This window comes from Lampris incognitus, chromosome 10 (genome assembly GCF_029633865.1).
Source record: "Lampris incognitus isolate fLamInc1 chromosome 10, fLamInc1.hap2, whole genome shotgun sequence".
Taxonomy (NCBI): Eukaryota; Metazoa; Chordata; class Actinopteri; order Lampriformes; family Lampridae; genus Lampris; species Lampris incognitus.
Genome location: NC_079220.1, coordinates 17,724,524 through 17,739,295, shown reverse-complemented (window position 1 = coordinate 17,739,295; position 14,772 = coordinate 17,724,524). Strand labels below are relative to the sequence as shown.

General features: G+C 45.4%; 1 protein-coding gene across 1 annotated transcript; it reads left to right on the top strand.

Annotated features, from left to right (window-relative positions):
• The first annotated feature begins 5,308 nt into the window (after positions 1-5,308).
• Positions 5,309-13,014, top strand: clec19a (C-type lectin domain containing 19A). The gene is made up of 5 exons (XM_056288336.1): positions 5,309-5,505; positions 6,576-6,753; positions 7,381-7,474; positions 9,959-10,091; positions 10,378-13,014. The coding sequence occupies exons 1-5, from the start codon at positions 5,409-5,411 to the stop codon at positions 10,452-10,454; spliced, it is 579 nt and encodes a 192-aa protein (XP_056144311.1). The 5' UTR covers positions 5,309-5,408; the 3' UTR covers positions 10,455-13,014.
• The last annotated feature ends 1,758 nt before the right edge of the window (positions 13,015-14,772 follow it).

Sequence of the window (14,772 nt, the reverse complement as noted above, 5' to 3'; positions counted from 1 at the left end):
AGTGTCACACCCTATTTCCTCCACCTTATCCTCACCAGCAACACTCTCCATAATGCACGATTCACCCTTTCTCTCCTTTGTACCACCAGCCTGCTTTGGTCAGGTCCAGCTGCTGGCCCTTTTCCACTTTTCTGTGCTGCTGGTGTTTCCTCTGCTCCTTTACTTTCTTCTGTTGTGACACTCGGAACAGCTGAGATGTCATCAATTACATCCTCACTGCCTGAATAAGCTCACTGTTTCCCTGCCTGCCCACTTTATCCCTCCCCTGCCTTGGGCTCAGTCAGCAAGGTGTTGCCGCCCTCCTGCAGAGCAGCGAAATCCGCTGTCTCCTCATCCGGCGGAGCACCGATGTTAGTGCGCTCCTTGGCCGGCCCAGCTCCCGGCTCAGGGCAACCCTCAGCCGACCTGTGAGGACAAGCAATCTGCTTGTGCCCCACACCCCACACTCAAAGCATTTCATGCTGTCTGTGCTGTTGTACACCATATAATGTCCCTCCCCATGTTTCACTATGGAGGAAACCTCCAGTGTCTGTGACGGACAATTCAGAAACACGAACACCTGTCTTCGGAGGGATTGGACATGTTTCAGTTTATTACTCTTACAGCCTAACCCCATAGTCCTAAAACTGCTTGCCAGCTTCCTGAAATACTGCAGCTCCCACTCCAACACCTCACTGGGAATGAACGGGGGAACACCGGAAATGGTGACCCGGGTGGAAGGTACGGCGAGCGAGGAAACCTGCAGATAGATGCCATTCAGAGATGCCAATTGCTATTAGCTCAGCCACAAAATGCTCCTCTTTCAGGAAAACAATCACACCTCTGTTCATCCTGGAGGCAGGTCCCACATAGTCTCCCACAGCCAGGAGAACCACCTCTACTCGAACAGATGGATCAGGCTGAACCCACACTCCATGTCCGATAGAGAGGGAAAGCATCTCCAATGACACCATCCCTCTAACACCGAAAAAAAAAACTACGACAAACACAGACTACACAGCAAATATAGCCCATGACCAATAAACAAAATCATCTGAAACCAAAAGACAAAAAAAACCTACTATAAAACTGATAAATAAATCAAATTTACTAACAGCAGGTCGCTCTCACCAAACACTCACTCACACCGACTCCCAGCATGAGCAGAGAGAGAGAGAGAGAGCAAGAGAGAAAGACGGACAGACAGACAAACAGACAGACAGAGAATAGGACAGAGAGAGAGCTTGTGTGAGAGAGAGAGAGAGAAGGACAGACAGAGAGTAGGACAGAGGGAAAGAAACAGAGAGAGAGAGAGAGAGTAGGACAGAGAGATAAAGAGAGAGTAGGACAAGGAGACAGAGAATAGGACAGAGAGAGAAGGACAGAGGGAAAGAGAGAGTAGGACAGAGTGAGGGCGAGTAGGACAGAGAGAGAGTAGGACAGAGAGAGAAAGAGAGTAGGACAGAGAGAGAGAGAGAGAGAGAGGACAGTGAGAGAGTAGTACTGTGGTAAATTGCTGAAGATGGAAGTGGCAAGTAAGTAAGAGGAATGTCTTCAGCTTGCAGCAGATAAAAGTTGAGAGGGTAGGGGGGTCAGATCATTCTGATTTAGCCAGATGATGTCACTGAGAGAGGAGAAGAGAAGAGAAGAGAAGAGAAGCAATGACCACAGGACAGAAGAGTTAACCAGTTTCTGCCAAAGTGGTGACCAGACACCTTGAGACTTTGAAGGAGTACTCAGGGGCCCCAACAAAATAGAGGTGGTGAAAACTAACTGTTGTTTCACTGACTAGAAGTAAGAACTGTAAACCATTGACTACAGCGGGATTTTCCTCTTTTGTCCACTGTTGTCTCTCCCCCAATAGTAAATACTGTTCTGGAGTTGCGTGCTTAACATCATCTGACAATATTTTGCCAAAATAGGTGTACCGTGAACAAAATTTTAAAGGTAGTCTCATATGTTTACTGGGGTCCCTTGTCCAAACTGTTGAACAGGAAGCTGCGACCTAACATTCAGGCAAGCCTGACATGATTAGAGGCCAAATGTGGGACAACCATCTGTGACCACAGTTGAAATGAGAAGAGACAAGCTATTTGGCTTCATACTAATTCTAGTCACTTCCCACTGGTCAGGGTCATCCCAATCAACATGACCGCGTCATGACGGCTGTAGTGGAGGTGGAGGCACCGGAGAGTTAGACGGAGGTATTGGATGGAAAAAGGAAAGGGAGGGGTTAGAAGAGAGGGAGAGAGAGTGAGGTAAGAGAGTTAGCGACACTGGATGCAAATGATGGATAGGGAAAATGAAAGGCTGGATGGAGAAAGGGGTAAAGGGGTAGAAAGTTTTGAAAGAGAGGAGGTAAAACAGAGGGATGGTGGACAGATAGAGACTCAATGAGACAAACAAGAAAAAGACCGCAATAGCCTGGACCTACTACACATCTTCACTCCCAACTCGTCACATATGAACACTTGTTGAGGACGACCTCTTCATCACTGTTCAACACTTTAGGTACCCCTTTAACGTCAACTTTCAACGTGGACGGTAGTTGTAGGCACAAACAAACAAAACAAAACAAAAAACATTCGAGATTATCCTGACTGGGTTTTTATTGAAGTACAGAGTCTAAATCTATCTTTTATCTGTGTGCATTCATTCATGATCTCCCAGAAATACGTGAAATGACCACGACCTCTTAACACCCGCATTATGTGGTTGTGGGACGTAATGTGTTGTGTTAAAATTACGTGCTGGCACCAGGGACGATTTTTTTGTTCTCTAAAAACACTGATTTGTGTGTGATATAACTCATGAGGTTCGGGTTGGTGTTAGGGTTGTTTTGTTTTTTTGCATGCCTGTGAGTGATCTCAGTCCCTCCACATTGAAAGTTGACGTTAAAGGGGTACCTAGCGCGTTGAACAGTGATGAAGAGGTCGTCCTCAACAAGCGTCCGTATGTGACGAGTTGGGAGTGAGAATGGGCTCCCTGGACAAAGGGACGGTCCATGGAAAAAGAGAAATGGTGTTTTTGCCAAAACAAGATAATACAGTCAAAGGGAAAGGAAGAAGGAAGGAAAGAAATGTTGTCTAAGAAGGCATTTAGCGGGCGTCCGGGTAGCGTAGTGGTCTATTTCGTTGCCTACCAACACAGGGAAGGCGGTTCGAATCCCTGTGTTACCTCCGACTTGGTCGGGCGTCCCCACAGACACAATTGGCCGTGTCTGCGGGTGGGAAGCCGGATGTGGGTATGTGTCCTGGTCGCTGCACTTGCGCCTCCTCTGGTCGGTCGGGGTACCTGTTCAGGGGGGGAACTGGGGGGAATAGCGTGATCTTCCCATGCGCTACATCCCCCTGGCGAAACTCCTCACTGTCAGGTGAAAAGAAGCAGCTGGTGACTCCAAATATATCGGAGGAGGCGTGTTGTAATCATGCTGCCCTCCCTGGATCGGCGACTCGGAAGAGTGGGGTAATTGGTTAAGTACAACTGTGGAGAAAAAGGGGGAAAATGTAGAAAAAAGAAGGTATTTAGCCAGGTCCACGCAGAGGACCGATCACGTTTGCACTGAGAAACAAGTGGGTTCAAATGGACTTCATTCCCAGTGACTTTGTTAGCACGCTGCTTAATTCAGAATAACACGACAATATTAGCTCGCATGATAAATTGACATAATAGGGCATTACATTTATGTTGTGACAAGCCTTGGCAGAAGCAAAAATTCTCATATAATTTTTTTCATTATTATAACAACAAAAACATGCTTTTGTAAGGTTTAATTGACTGAGCGTGTCACCTAGCTAAACTAAAAGAACAACCGCATCAGACATAAGAGGCAAATCAGCCAATCTACAGTTCACCCCAGTTTCACTTCAGAAACTTCTCTTTCCCTTGCAGACATTTTCATCACTTTCAACACGAAAAGATTCCCTCATAAGATGCAATACTTTTATATCTGATACAAAGAGGGGTTTTGAAACTGGCAGATTTGTCATAAGCATATTTTCTTTTGGGAAAAAAAAATTTTTTTTGGGTCATGAAAGTAGATGCACACTTGTTTGTGCTTCCAAAAGGCGCTCCTTAAGTTACCCAAACACCTTATCTTTCACTTTCAGGCTGTCTTTGCTCCGCCGAGAGCCAGCAAACACAGATGGTTTCAGGGCTAAGGTCATTTGAGGAAAGGGGGTCTTGGCATCTCCCGGGGGGGTGAAGCCCGCCGTGGATAAGAGGGTCAATCTGTTACTTAGAAAAATGACCCCTGACCTCTGCAGGGGTCATTCTCTCGGTTAAGAGGCTGTTCCCTATCAGATCCACTTTGTTTTGATGTCAAACCAATGAGGTCCTTTACAAATTACGACTTTGAAGGTCACAGAGTACAAATAGCGTGATCTTAATATTTCCATCATTCTGTCGTATCCAGCTCCTGTCAAAAGAGCTTAGTATGATGGAAAGTTGATACTAAGATGAAATAAATTCAAAGTGACCATACGGCACAGTTACTAGTTATGAATTAATATGATCACAAGAGAAAACCTACTAGCTGACTATAATCAGTACATCTACTTTTTCGCTGTGTCCAATAATGTCCAATGTCTCTGGTAAAAAAAAAAAAAAAAAAAAAAGTAAGTAAAGCACTTACTGATGCGATAGGTTGGTTTTTAACGTACTGTCATCTGTAAACCGTTTCACCATACGTCACAAGACAGACATCGACGAAAGACAAGACTCAAAAGAGGCCGGGGAACTGTATGACATGGGTCCCCACCATGTGGCAGTGCTAGTATGTTTATATTAGCCAGGGCCCAAGAGCCAGTCTGAGCTGACTCATTCTGGATTTGAGCCTCAAATTCTGATGCAAGGAGTAGTTGTGAATCAACAACTCTTGCTAAACTGGCAAGTGACAGATTTGCCCTGCTTACGTCTGTGTTTTCTGGCACCCGTCTTGGGATAGCACTTTCAGTTAGATGTTACGTATGAGAAACACGCTTCGCTAAGGGTTTGAAATGTGGTAATGGGTGTGGGGTTGTTTCCTAGTCTGTTGCACAAATTCTGTCCCACCCAGTCCCTTTCTCCTTCACTGGCTCCCAAATCGTGAGCAAGTGTGACTGAATGGGAAGGAATGAGAAAATAAGCAGCTGAAGGGTAACTTTCCCGATTCTCAGTCTCTCTCTCTCTCTCTCTCTCGCTCTCGCACTCTCTGCACTCTGTCTCAGACACAAGCCAATGGCTCTAACTAAAGCACTACATATCCCCTCCACACACACACACACACACACACACACACACACACACACACACACACACACACACACACACACACACACACACACACAGAGTCACTCACCGACACACATGCATATATCCCTAACACACTTCCCCACACACCCACTGTGGATCTGTTGAGTCGGTGCATGTGGCGTGTCTTCCTCTAGCAGATGAATATGCTCTGTTGGGAGTTGTGCTTGGCGATGGTTTTTATTGGGGTCCTACCAGTCAGAAGTATACCTTCAACAAATATCAAGATCACTCATGGTGAGTACTGCCATCATATCATTTTACCATTGTCCGGTGGGGGGGATGAGTTCATTTTCAGGACCTGACATGGTGCTCCTCCAGGCTGGCCGTCTGCAGGCAGGCAGGCAGCCCGCAGGGCTGCAGCTGCAGATGTCCGGGTTACAGCTAGTGGCCATTCTTTACTGGCATCTTTAAGGACGTGTCACTTTGCTGACGTTTCCTGGGAGCTTGAGAATTCATTTTAATGGACAACACCATGTTGTGTTCCATCTCATAAATGTTCAAAATATTTGGCTGCATTTCAGATATTTCCTACCCTGCCAAAACTGAACATTTTTACACTTCCAGCCATAGTTCATCCAGCAGTTACCTCATGTTTGTGCTCATATGTGTTTTTCGTATCAAAGGCATCGTGGATGTCTTGCAGAACCAATCATCTAGTGTGCATTTGAACGCTAATGTGTGCAGTCCATATGAACTTTTTTTTTAAAGTTTGGCCTCGCTGTTCACGGGCAGGGGGCCGAGTGTTATTGTCCTCATTGAGGAAAGTGGCTTTGTTTGTGGGTGGCTGAAATATCATATGGCTCTGGTGAAGACATCACCAAGACTGTAAAGATTTTTGTGAATATGCACATTGTCTGATTTGGGTTTAATATAAAACTAATGGCTGTGGGGAAATTTTTATTTAAATTGTTTTTTCTTGTTTGCACAAGCATACAAACATTTGCACATTGTATGATTGGCGTATTGGTTTTATATATTTATTTAGCGTATCTACATGGGGGTTATTCTATGGTACTGATAATGGATTGATTAGAAATCCAAGAGATAGTAATATCTCAGATCAAATGTTCTCATCTTTTTTCCTTCACATCTCTTAATCTACTTCATGCCACCTAATCTGCTTTGTGTACTGTCAGAGGTCAAGGCTGTGAAAAAAAAACACCACAAAAACAATGCTTAACCCAGATTCAGATCAAAAATAGTGTGTTGAGGAAGCTGAGAGAAAACAGAGATGAACAACTTCAAGTGTCCTATTTTTTCCTACCTTATACCACCAAATGCTGCCCCCCCACCTCCCCCAACAGCTCTTCCCCTGCAGTTGCCAGACTCGCAACCTCCAGCTTCCTGTCCGCTGTTCTGGACCGAGTTTGAAGGGAACTGCTACCGCTTCTTCCCCCTCAACAGAACCTGGGCCGAGGCTGACCTGTACTGCGCCGAGTTCTCCAACGGCCTCAAGTCAGCCAAACTCACCTCCATACACAGGTCAGCACACATGCTTGACTATAAGTGCTCACACACACACACACACACACACACACACACACACACACACACACACACACACACACACACACACACACACACACACACACACACACACACACACAGTCTTTGGCCCCGACATAACCCCTATCAACCAGTGACCCTTGACCACGATAGATAGCAGGCATCAGGTTTCCCATGGCACAGTTAAGCCCTGATGGACTGTACCAAATGACATAGTTTGGAGAAACATGTTCTTAAAGACAGAAAAATAAAATGAGACCCTATTGGTCCCTGTTGGGAAACTGACTCATTGCCGCAGCAGATAAAAAGTTGCTGCAACAAGTTAAAATTGCCAGTATCCGGCTTCCTTCTCTTTTTATTTATTTTTTTGCTTTAAATGTATGAACATCACAGGCATGTTTGCCGTTATTCTCATCCTGTCTTTGCCATTTGCCCGTTCCTCATCTTAATATTCCACTGCTGTCATTGTAGACAACTGATGAAGCTTTTTCCACTCTTGCACTCCTTGTAGGGTGATCTTTATAAAAGCATCTGTTTCTTTCTCTCCCTTTCCCCCCTCTCCCCCACTCTGTCATGTGTGTTTACTGACACCGGCATCCCCAGCTGGGAGGAGAATGTGTTTGTATATGACCTGGTCAACAGCCGTATACCTGGAATTCCCACTGACATCTGGATAGGCCTCCATGACAGGAGACAGGTGATGCACGCACGCACGCACGCACGCACGCACGCACGCACGCACGCACGCACGCACGCACGCACACACGCACGCACACACACACATTTGTGTATCTATTCAAAGAATAAGTAAATACTGGTTATGGGCTGTCCTTAACAAGTGCTACAAAATGAACAACTGCTACTGACTTGATGTGATGTTGTATTCCCATGCATCCAGTTTAAACATGCCCGTTAAGTGGCAACAGTGCTCAGTAATGATCAGAAACAGTAATATCAGAGGGGCGTCTGGGTATCATAGCAGTCTATTCCGTTGCCTACTGACATGGGGGTCACTGGTTCAAATCCCTGTGTTACCTCCGGCGTGATCCGGCGTCCCTACAGACACAATTGGCCGTGTCTGTGGGTGGGAAGCCAGATGTGGGTATGTGTCCTGGTCGCTGCACTAGCACCTCCTCTGGTCGGTCAGAGCACTTGTTCGGTGGGGGGAATTGGGGCGTGATCCTCTGACGTGCTACACCCCCCCCCCCCGGCGAAACTCCTCACTGTCAGGTGAAAAGAAGCGGCTGGCAACTCCACATGTATCGGGGAAGGCATGTGGTAGTCTGCAGCCCTCCCCGGATTGGCAGAGGGGGTGAAGCAATGACCGGGACAGCTCGGAAGAGTGGGAAAATTGATTGAATATAACCGGGGAGAAAAAGGGAGGGAAAAAAAATCTACTTTATATGCTGTATGTTGAGTGGACTCGTTTATCAAGAACAGTATGCTGATGTTTATGGGTAGGTTGCCAGACATACTGTATAAAACCCATGCAGTTTCAGAGCCTAATGTAATCCATATCTTCAGATCTGCAGGACTGGGCATAGTCACTGGGCCAGGTTTCAGTAAATAAAAAACATGCAGTCTAATTTATTATAATATATGTGGCCGTGGATATACATGATTCCCTTGTTTAAGACATCATTGTTCAAAAGAGCCCTTCTTAAGTTGAGTAGCGTTTTCTCTCGCAGGTTTTACCCTGCACCCAGATTTGAACAGCGTATGAGACGGGGGACATTTGGTCCTCTTTGTGCCCATTTGTTGTGTGCAACAGGTCTACGGCTCATACTGTTTAAAACACCGGTAGTACGTCACTCCTCCAGGGATGATCTCACAGGGTTTGGTTTGTCAGTTCATCATGGTGTTCATTTCAGACCATTTCAAGTCCCATCAATTCAGTTCAGTCCAGTCCTCGCTCAAATCCCAGAGGCTCGGTGATGTCCAACAATATCAATAAGCTCATAACACGATTACACTTGAACAAATGTGAAACGAAACAATCACGCAACACAGTACGTCTCAGATGCTGCAGCTCTCACTAGTGAAGGCCACACACCCCAGTGACGCTTCAGATGAAATGTTTGTACCCGTTAGTTTGATGTAATACTGAGTATCCTGAGAGAGTGAGATGGTTGGACTGCTGTGTGCAAAGGATCAGCTCGTGAAAATGCAAATTGTTATTCATGACAACAGCCATGTTTTAAATAAAAGCAGGCAAGACTATGGTGACAGAAATGTAACATTTTTGATTGCAAGTTAAGATGGAATCTTTTTCGAAAATCTTTTGCGTTACATTGCAAACACACCTGTTACCACTGAATGATTGTAAGAGTGTTTTTGTGGTCATAACCCGAAAGGAAAATAAATGTGATTGGAGAACTTACTTAAAGGGTGCCAATTTCACAGAATCTGCCTGCACTTGTTGACATTTGTTTGTGTGTGTGTGTGTGTGTGTGTGTGTGTGTGTGTGTGTGTGTGTGTGTGTGTGTGTGTGTGTGTGTGTGTGTGTGTGTGTGTGTGTGCGCCTGCCAGGTTTTTCTGTCTTAATGGTGACCAAATGTCCCCATTAGGATAGAAAAACCTGAAACCACATACCTTGTGGGGACAGTTCATGGGTCCTCATGAGGAAAAGGGCCTGTTTTAGGGTTAGGATTTGGGTTTAGGGTTAAGGTTAGAATTAGGATTAGGTTAAGGTTAGGGTAAGGGTTAAGGTTAGAATTAGGATTAGGTTAGGGTTAAGGTTAGAATTAGGATTAGGTTAGGTTTAGGGTAAGGGTTAAGGTTAGAATTAGGATTAGGTTAGGTTTAGGGTAAGGGCTAAGGTTAGAATTAGGATTAGGTTAAGGTTAGGGTAAGGGTTAAAGTTAGGCATGCAGTTATGATGGTTAAGGTTACAGTTAAGGGCTAGGGAATGAATGTAGTCAATGAGGGGGCCCCACAGGTATAGGAGAGATGGTGTGTGTGTGTTTGGCCAGTGGGCAGGTAAAGTGGACCTCACAGAGATGAAGCACCTTGATGGCAGAAGCAGAGAGAGGGTAGAGAGTAGTAACTCACTTGGACTGAAGGATTTTCTTCTCAAGTCAGTTAAGAGAATTCAACTGCCATTCAGCCTCTCTCCAAGGCTGCACATTCGGGTGGGCACTTCATGGAAGCTCTGTTCTTGTGTTGTGTCCTTTGCCCACAGGAGGGCACTCTGGAGTGGACAGATGGAAGTAACTATGAATACAGTTACTGGGATGGAAACCAGCCTGACGATGGCATCCACCGCATCCCTCAGGAGGAAGACTGTGTGGAGATCTGGTTTAGACAGAACAGTGGTGAGAGGCACCCCCCTCCCCCCCTACACACACACACACACACACACACACACACACACACAACAATGATAGAGAATTAGAAACAGAAGTGAGACCCAAGTGTGTGTGCGTATTTCAACATTCATACGTACCTGTGTACTGAGTCATGACTCAACGGGGCTTGTCTGTGTGTGTGTGTGTGTGTGTGTGTGTGTGTGTGTGTGTGTGTGTGTGTGTGTGTGTGTGTGTGTGTGTGTGTGTGTGTGTGTGTGTGTGTGTGTGTGTGTGCTTTTCTTCTTTCTTGCAGCACTCAGGTCCTGGAACGACAACAGCTGTGACAAGACCTTTCCCTTTGTGTGCAAGATCCCTACACTGGACAACTAGCTCCATCTCTCTCGCCCCCCTCCTCCCTCAGACTGGAATGGAAGAACACTGGCTTGTCCCTGGGGCTGTTCGTTACAGGCTGTGCACCGATACGCTACAGTATACATGTAAGGCCGTTTGCTTGGATTTGTTTTATTTTCTGTCAGTATTTCAAAGCACCTCTTTATTATTATCCGTTGATAGAAATGTATAAATTTTTTTCCGGATTTTTCCCTCTTTTTCTCCCCGATTGTATTCGGTCAATTACCGCACTCTTCTGAGCCGCCCCCGTCACTGCTCCACCCCCTCTGCCGATCCGGGGAGGGCTGCAGACTACCACATGCCTCCTCCGATACATGTGGAGTCGCCAGCCGCTTCTTTTCACCTGACAGTGAGAAGTTTCACCAGGGGGACATAGCGCGTGGGAGGATCACGCCCCCCCAGTTCCCCCTCCCCCCGAACATGCGCCCTGACTGACCAGAGGAGGTGCTAGTGCAGCGACAAGGACACATACCCCCATCCGGCTTCCCACCCACAGACACAGCCAATTGTGCCTGTAGGGACACCCGACCAAGCCAGAGGTAACACAGGGATTCGAGCTAGCGATCCCCATGTTGGTATGCAATGGAATAGACTGCTAAGCTACCCGGGCGCCACTTAGCTTGTTTTAAAAGGACACTGAATCATGACAAAAAAACAAATAAAACATTAAACTCTACTTGAGCAAACCTTTCATCGCAATTTTACAAATGTCACTCAAAGAAACCAAACATCTCAAACAGATGAGAGCATCTCCTCCACAGACCAAGTTAGTGAGTTAGTAAATCTGTCAGTAAATCTTCATCTTTACTGCTCTTTTCAGAGCACAGGTTTCTTTTTAAAAATGCAGTAGGATGAAAACACAGAGAGCAGAGGGGAAAACACATCAATCAATCAAAAACAAGCTGAAAACAAAGCTTTCCTAAACTACATTTTCAAGAGTTTCACTCAGAGTACAAGTCGAGCTAACGATGTATCTGAAACTTGCAAGCGAAATATGAAGATAGATGATTATAACAGTCAGACATGGGTCGACCAATCGATAGATGGATGGATAGATAGCTAGCTAGCTAGCTAGATAGATAGATAGACAGACTGGGTGAGTGATTGTGGGCAACAGCATTTGGACCCTGCATGCTTATTAAAGCAGCTCAGATTGTTCATGTGGCATATTGCTCATAGTGTTAGACTGGTTGCCAGTACAGATTGACCGGTCGGTGACCCAGAAGGTGTGAGGCTAAGGGGAACAGGAATTACTAGACTCGACTCCTGGTAACCTGACCCATGAAATTATCCTCCAAAACACATAACATACTGAACAATTAAGGTGGCATGAAAGTCAGTGATGGGTCCAGCATGACATACTGCAGCTCACACACACAAGCTCAGTCTTGGTTGTTGACAATCTGCATTTTGCATTTGCGCACTTGTGTGTTCCGCTTATCTGTCATCCACGAAAACATTCCTCAGTCAGTAATGCATCTCGTTGCCCATATCCCCCACTTTCGCTAACGTCACCCCCCGCCCCCCTCTCCCACTTGCCTGGACTCGTCTGTGTAAGCATGGATTGTATCTGGAACAGCACATCCTAAACGGATATGCAAATGCCCACACAGGATCTCTGTTACTTGTTCTTTCCATTACTATATTTTCTGACTTTATAATCTCGTCCTCTCTGCAAATATGTATTAAGTGCCCGTATGTACGTATCTGTTTCTCTTGTCCACCCACTCTGTGACACAGACATTCGCTCGGCCAGACCTGGATGTAAAAGGTGGCCGAGTGTTTTGCTGAAGGGGTCTTAATCAGGGGATTAGTCCTGTAATGACCCGGGTGCAGCACAGAGGAGGAACAGCTTAACTCCTCTGTAGGAAGTAGCGGCTCCAGGGCTGGCACAACACCACCACACTTCATCAAATCAATGTGGGCCTGGAAGACTGTGAGGCCAAATAACTATTACATAAAAGGTAGACTGTTTTAAGGTTTCCACTTTCGCAGTTGTCTGGGGATACGGTTAAAATGGACCGAGCCTTCTAACCCGTTCATTTCACTTTTGTAATATCGCTGTCCTCTTTTTACACAGCCGAAAGTAACTTTTTTGCAAGTTTTGGGTATTTTGCAACACTCTCCATTGACTGGACGTTGAAATCCTTTCCCCCGCCATGCTTGTGTGTTTGTGCTTTGTTGCAAAAAAGTATTCTCAGTTCGTCTGATGAGGCTTGCCATGTCATTGATTCAAATGGCGTATTTACCTGTGGGGTGGAGGGTGGGGGCGTGGGGCAAGCTCATGTGGAATCCATTAAAAGGTTAGGTTGAGGGAGGGGTAACAGTTAGGTAGTCTTGTTTCACTTTTGAGTGGCGGGATCAAAAGAATCAATTTAGGATCCAATGAAACGTTGTGTTTGTGCAGAGATCGGCACCGGCATTGCCACATCAATGTATCACCATGTATCTCTATACAAAATGCAAATACTTGTTCATCAAATCCACCAAAATAAAGGACAAAATACTGTCAAGAAATATATTAAATTAAACGTTTTAAAAAGAAGAATGACAAATGTAATTACTGTGTTCTCTCTTTTAAACATTTTTTTCAACTTCACGTAACATGTGTTTCATATATGGGTTCCCATCTTTGCTGGTTAAACCAGATTATTCTTTATTTTTTTAACCCCCCCCCCTTTTTCTCCCCAACCGAATTTTGGCCAATTACCCCACTCTTCCAAGCCGTCTCTGCCGATGCAGGGAGGGCTGCAGACTACCACATGCCTCCTCTGATACATGTGGAGTCGCCAGCTGCTCCTTTTCACCTGACAGTGAAGAGTTTCCCCAGGGGGACGTGGCGCGTGGAAGGATCATGCTACTCCCCCCAGTCCCCCCTCCTTCCCGAACAGGTGCCCCCCAGGACACATACCCACATCCGGCTTCCCACCCACAGACACTGCCAATTGTGTCTGTAGGGATGCCTGACCAAGCTGGAGGTAACACGGGGATTCGAACCGGCGATCCCCGTGTCGGTAGGCAACGGAATAGACCACTATGCTACCCGGATGCCCAGGTTAAACCAGATTAAATGTGTGTTCTGTGGCTCAAGTGATGGACTCCACACATTAAGGATAATTACACAACCACTTTATTTGGTGTTTTGCCATAAAACCATACATCTCAGACATGTACAACCATCATCACCAAGCTGGGGTGGAAGAAGTTGGTGACTATCAGCTAATGAGTTGTGTGCTTGTGTGTGTGTGTGTATTTTCTATGTGCCTGTATGGCTGAGAGTTTGTGTGTGTGTGTGTGTGTGTGTGTGTGTGTGTATATATATATATATATATATATATAAGTGTGTGTGTGCAAACATGAGTGCATGTATGTAACAAGATGAAGAAGTAAGTAATCGTACACACTGTTAAGGGCACATTTTCTCATTGTGGAAGAAGATAAAACAACTCACAGTGATTAGCACTAAAAGTCGCCTCAACAGATAACACATATACTATTGCTTTAGGTCCAACAGTAGCAGAAACGTATAAAGGAGTAGTAGTCTCACGTCCATATTGACAATCTTCAGCTATTGATGGCAAAGGAACATAATCGCACTTGACATTAACGGCGCCACAGAAATACTCAATTGTTACACACTGAAGCAGATGATTGTCTCAAGACAAACACATTTAGAAGTGTACTTTTGGTATGCTCATCTAAGCACTGAGCTCAGCGATGGGAACATGTCTATGTGCACACAATGTATTATCAGTGACAAAAACAGCTTTGAAACACAGACCACACACTCTGTGTAGATTCACGGACAGGACTGGATTTGATATAACAACATGGTTCGTCAGATGAAGGTCAGGAATGGTCTTTGACAGTAAACAGGAAACGTAATCCGCCTTTGGCAGTGCAGTTAATATTTTAGTTTTTCCCAAAGGTAGACGTCAGAGAAGAAAAGCTCCAGTCTGTGAGGCCTTGAAGAAACACACTTGTAGATGCCTCACTGTCAGTGAGTTAGAAGGACGGCTATATGTGGACCTATTGACTGCTTTTGTTTTAACATTTGCATTAAAGACTCATTCCATAGCACTGGTAAGAAGTATGACCCAGAGATATTGTGTATACCCTTTAAACTTTCCATGTTTATTTTCACAGTGCTAACAAATCTGTTTTCCATGCACTCTCACTGGAGCGAGTCTAGGATCTGACCTTGTTGAGATCCCCCATTAATGTCTCTCATAAGCTTTATGTCCATACTGGTGGACTTGGTGGACAAGAGTTTTCTGATTAATGCAGCTCTCGAAGA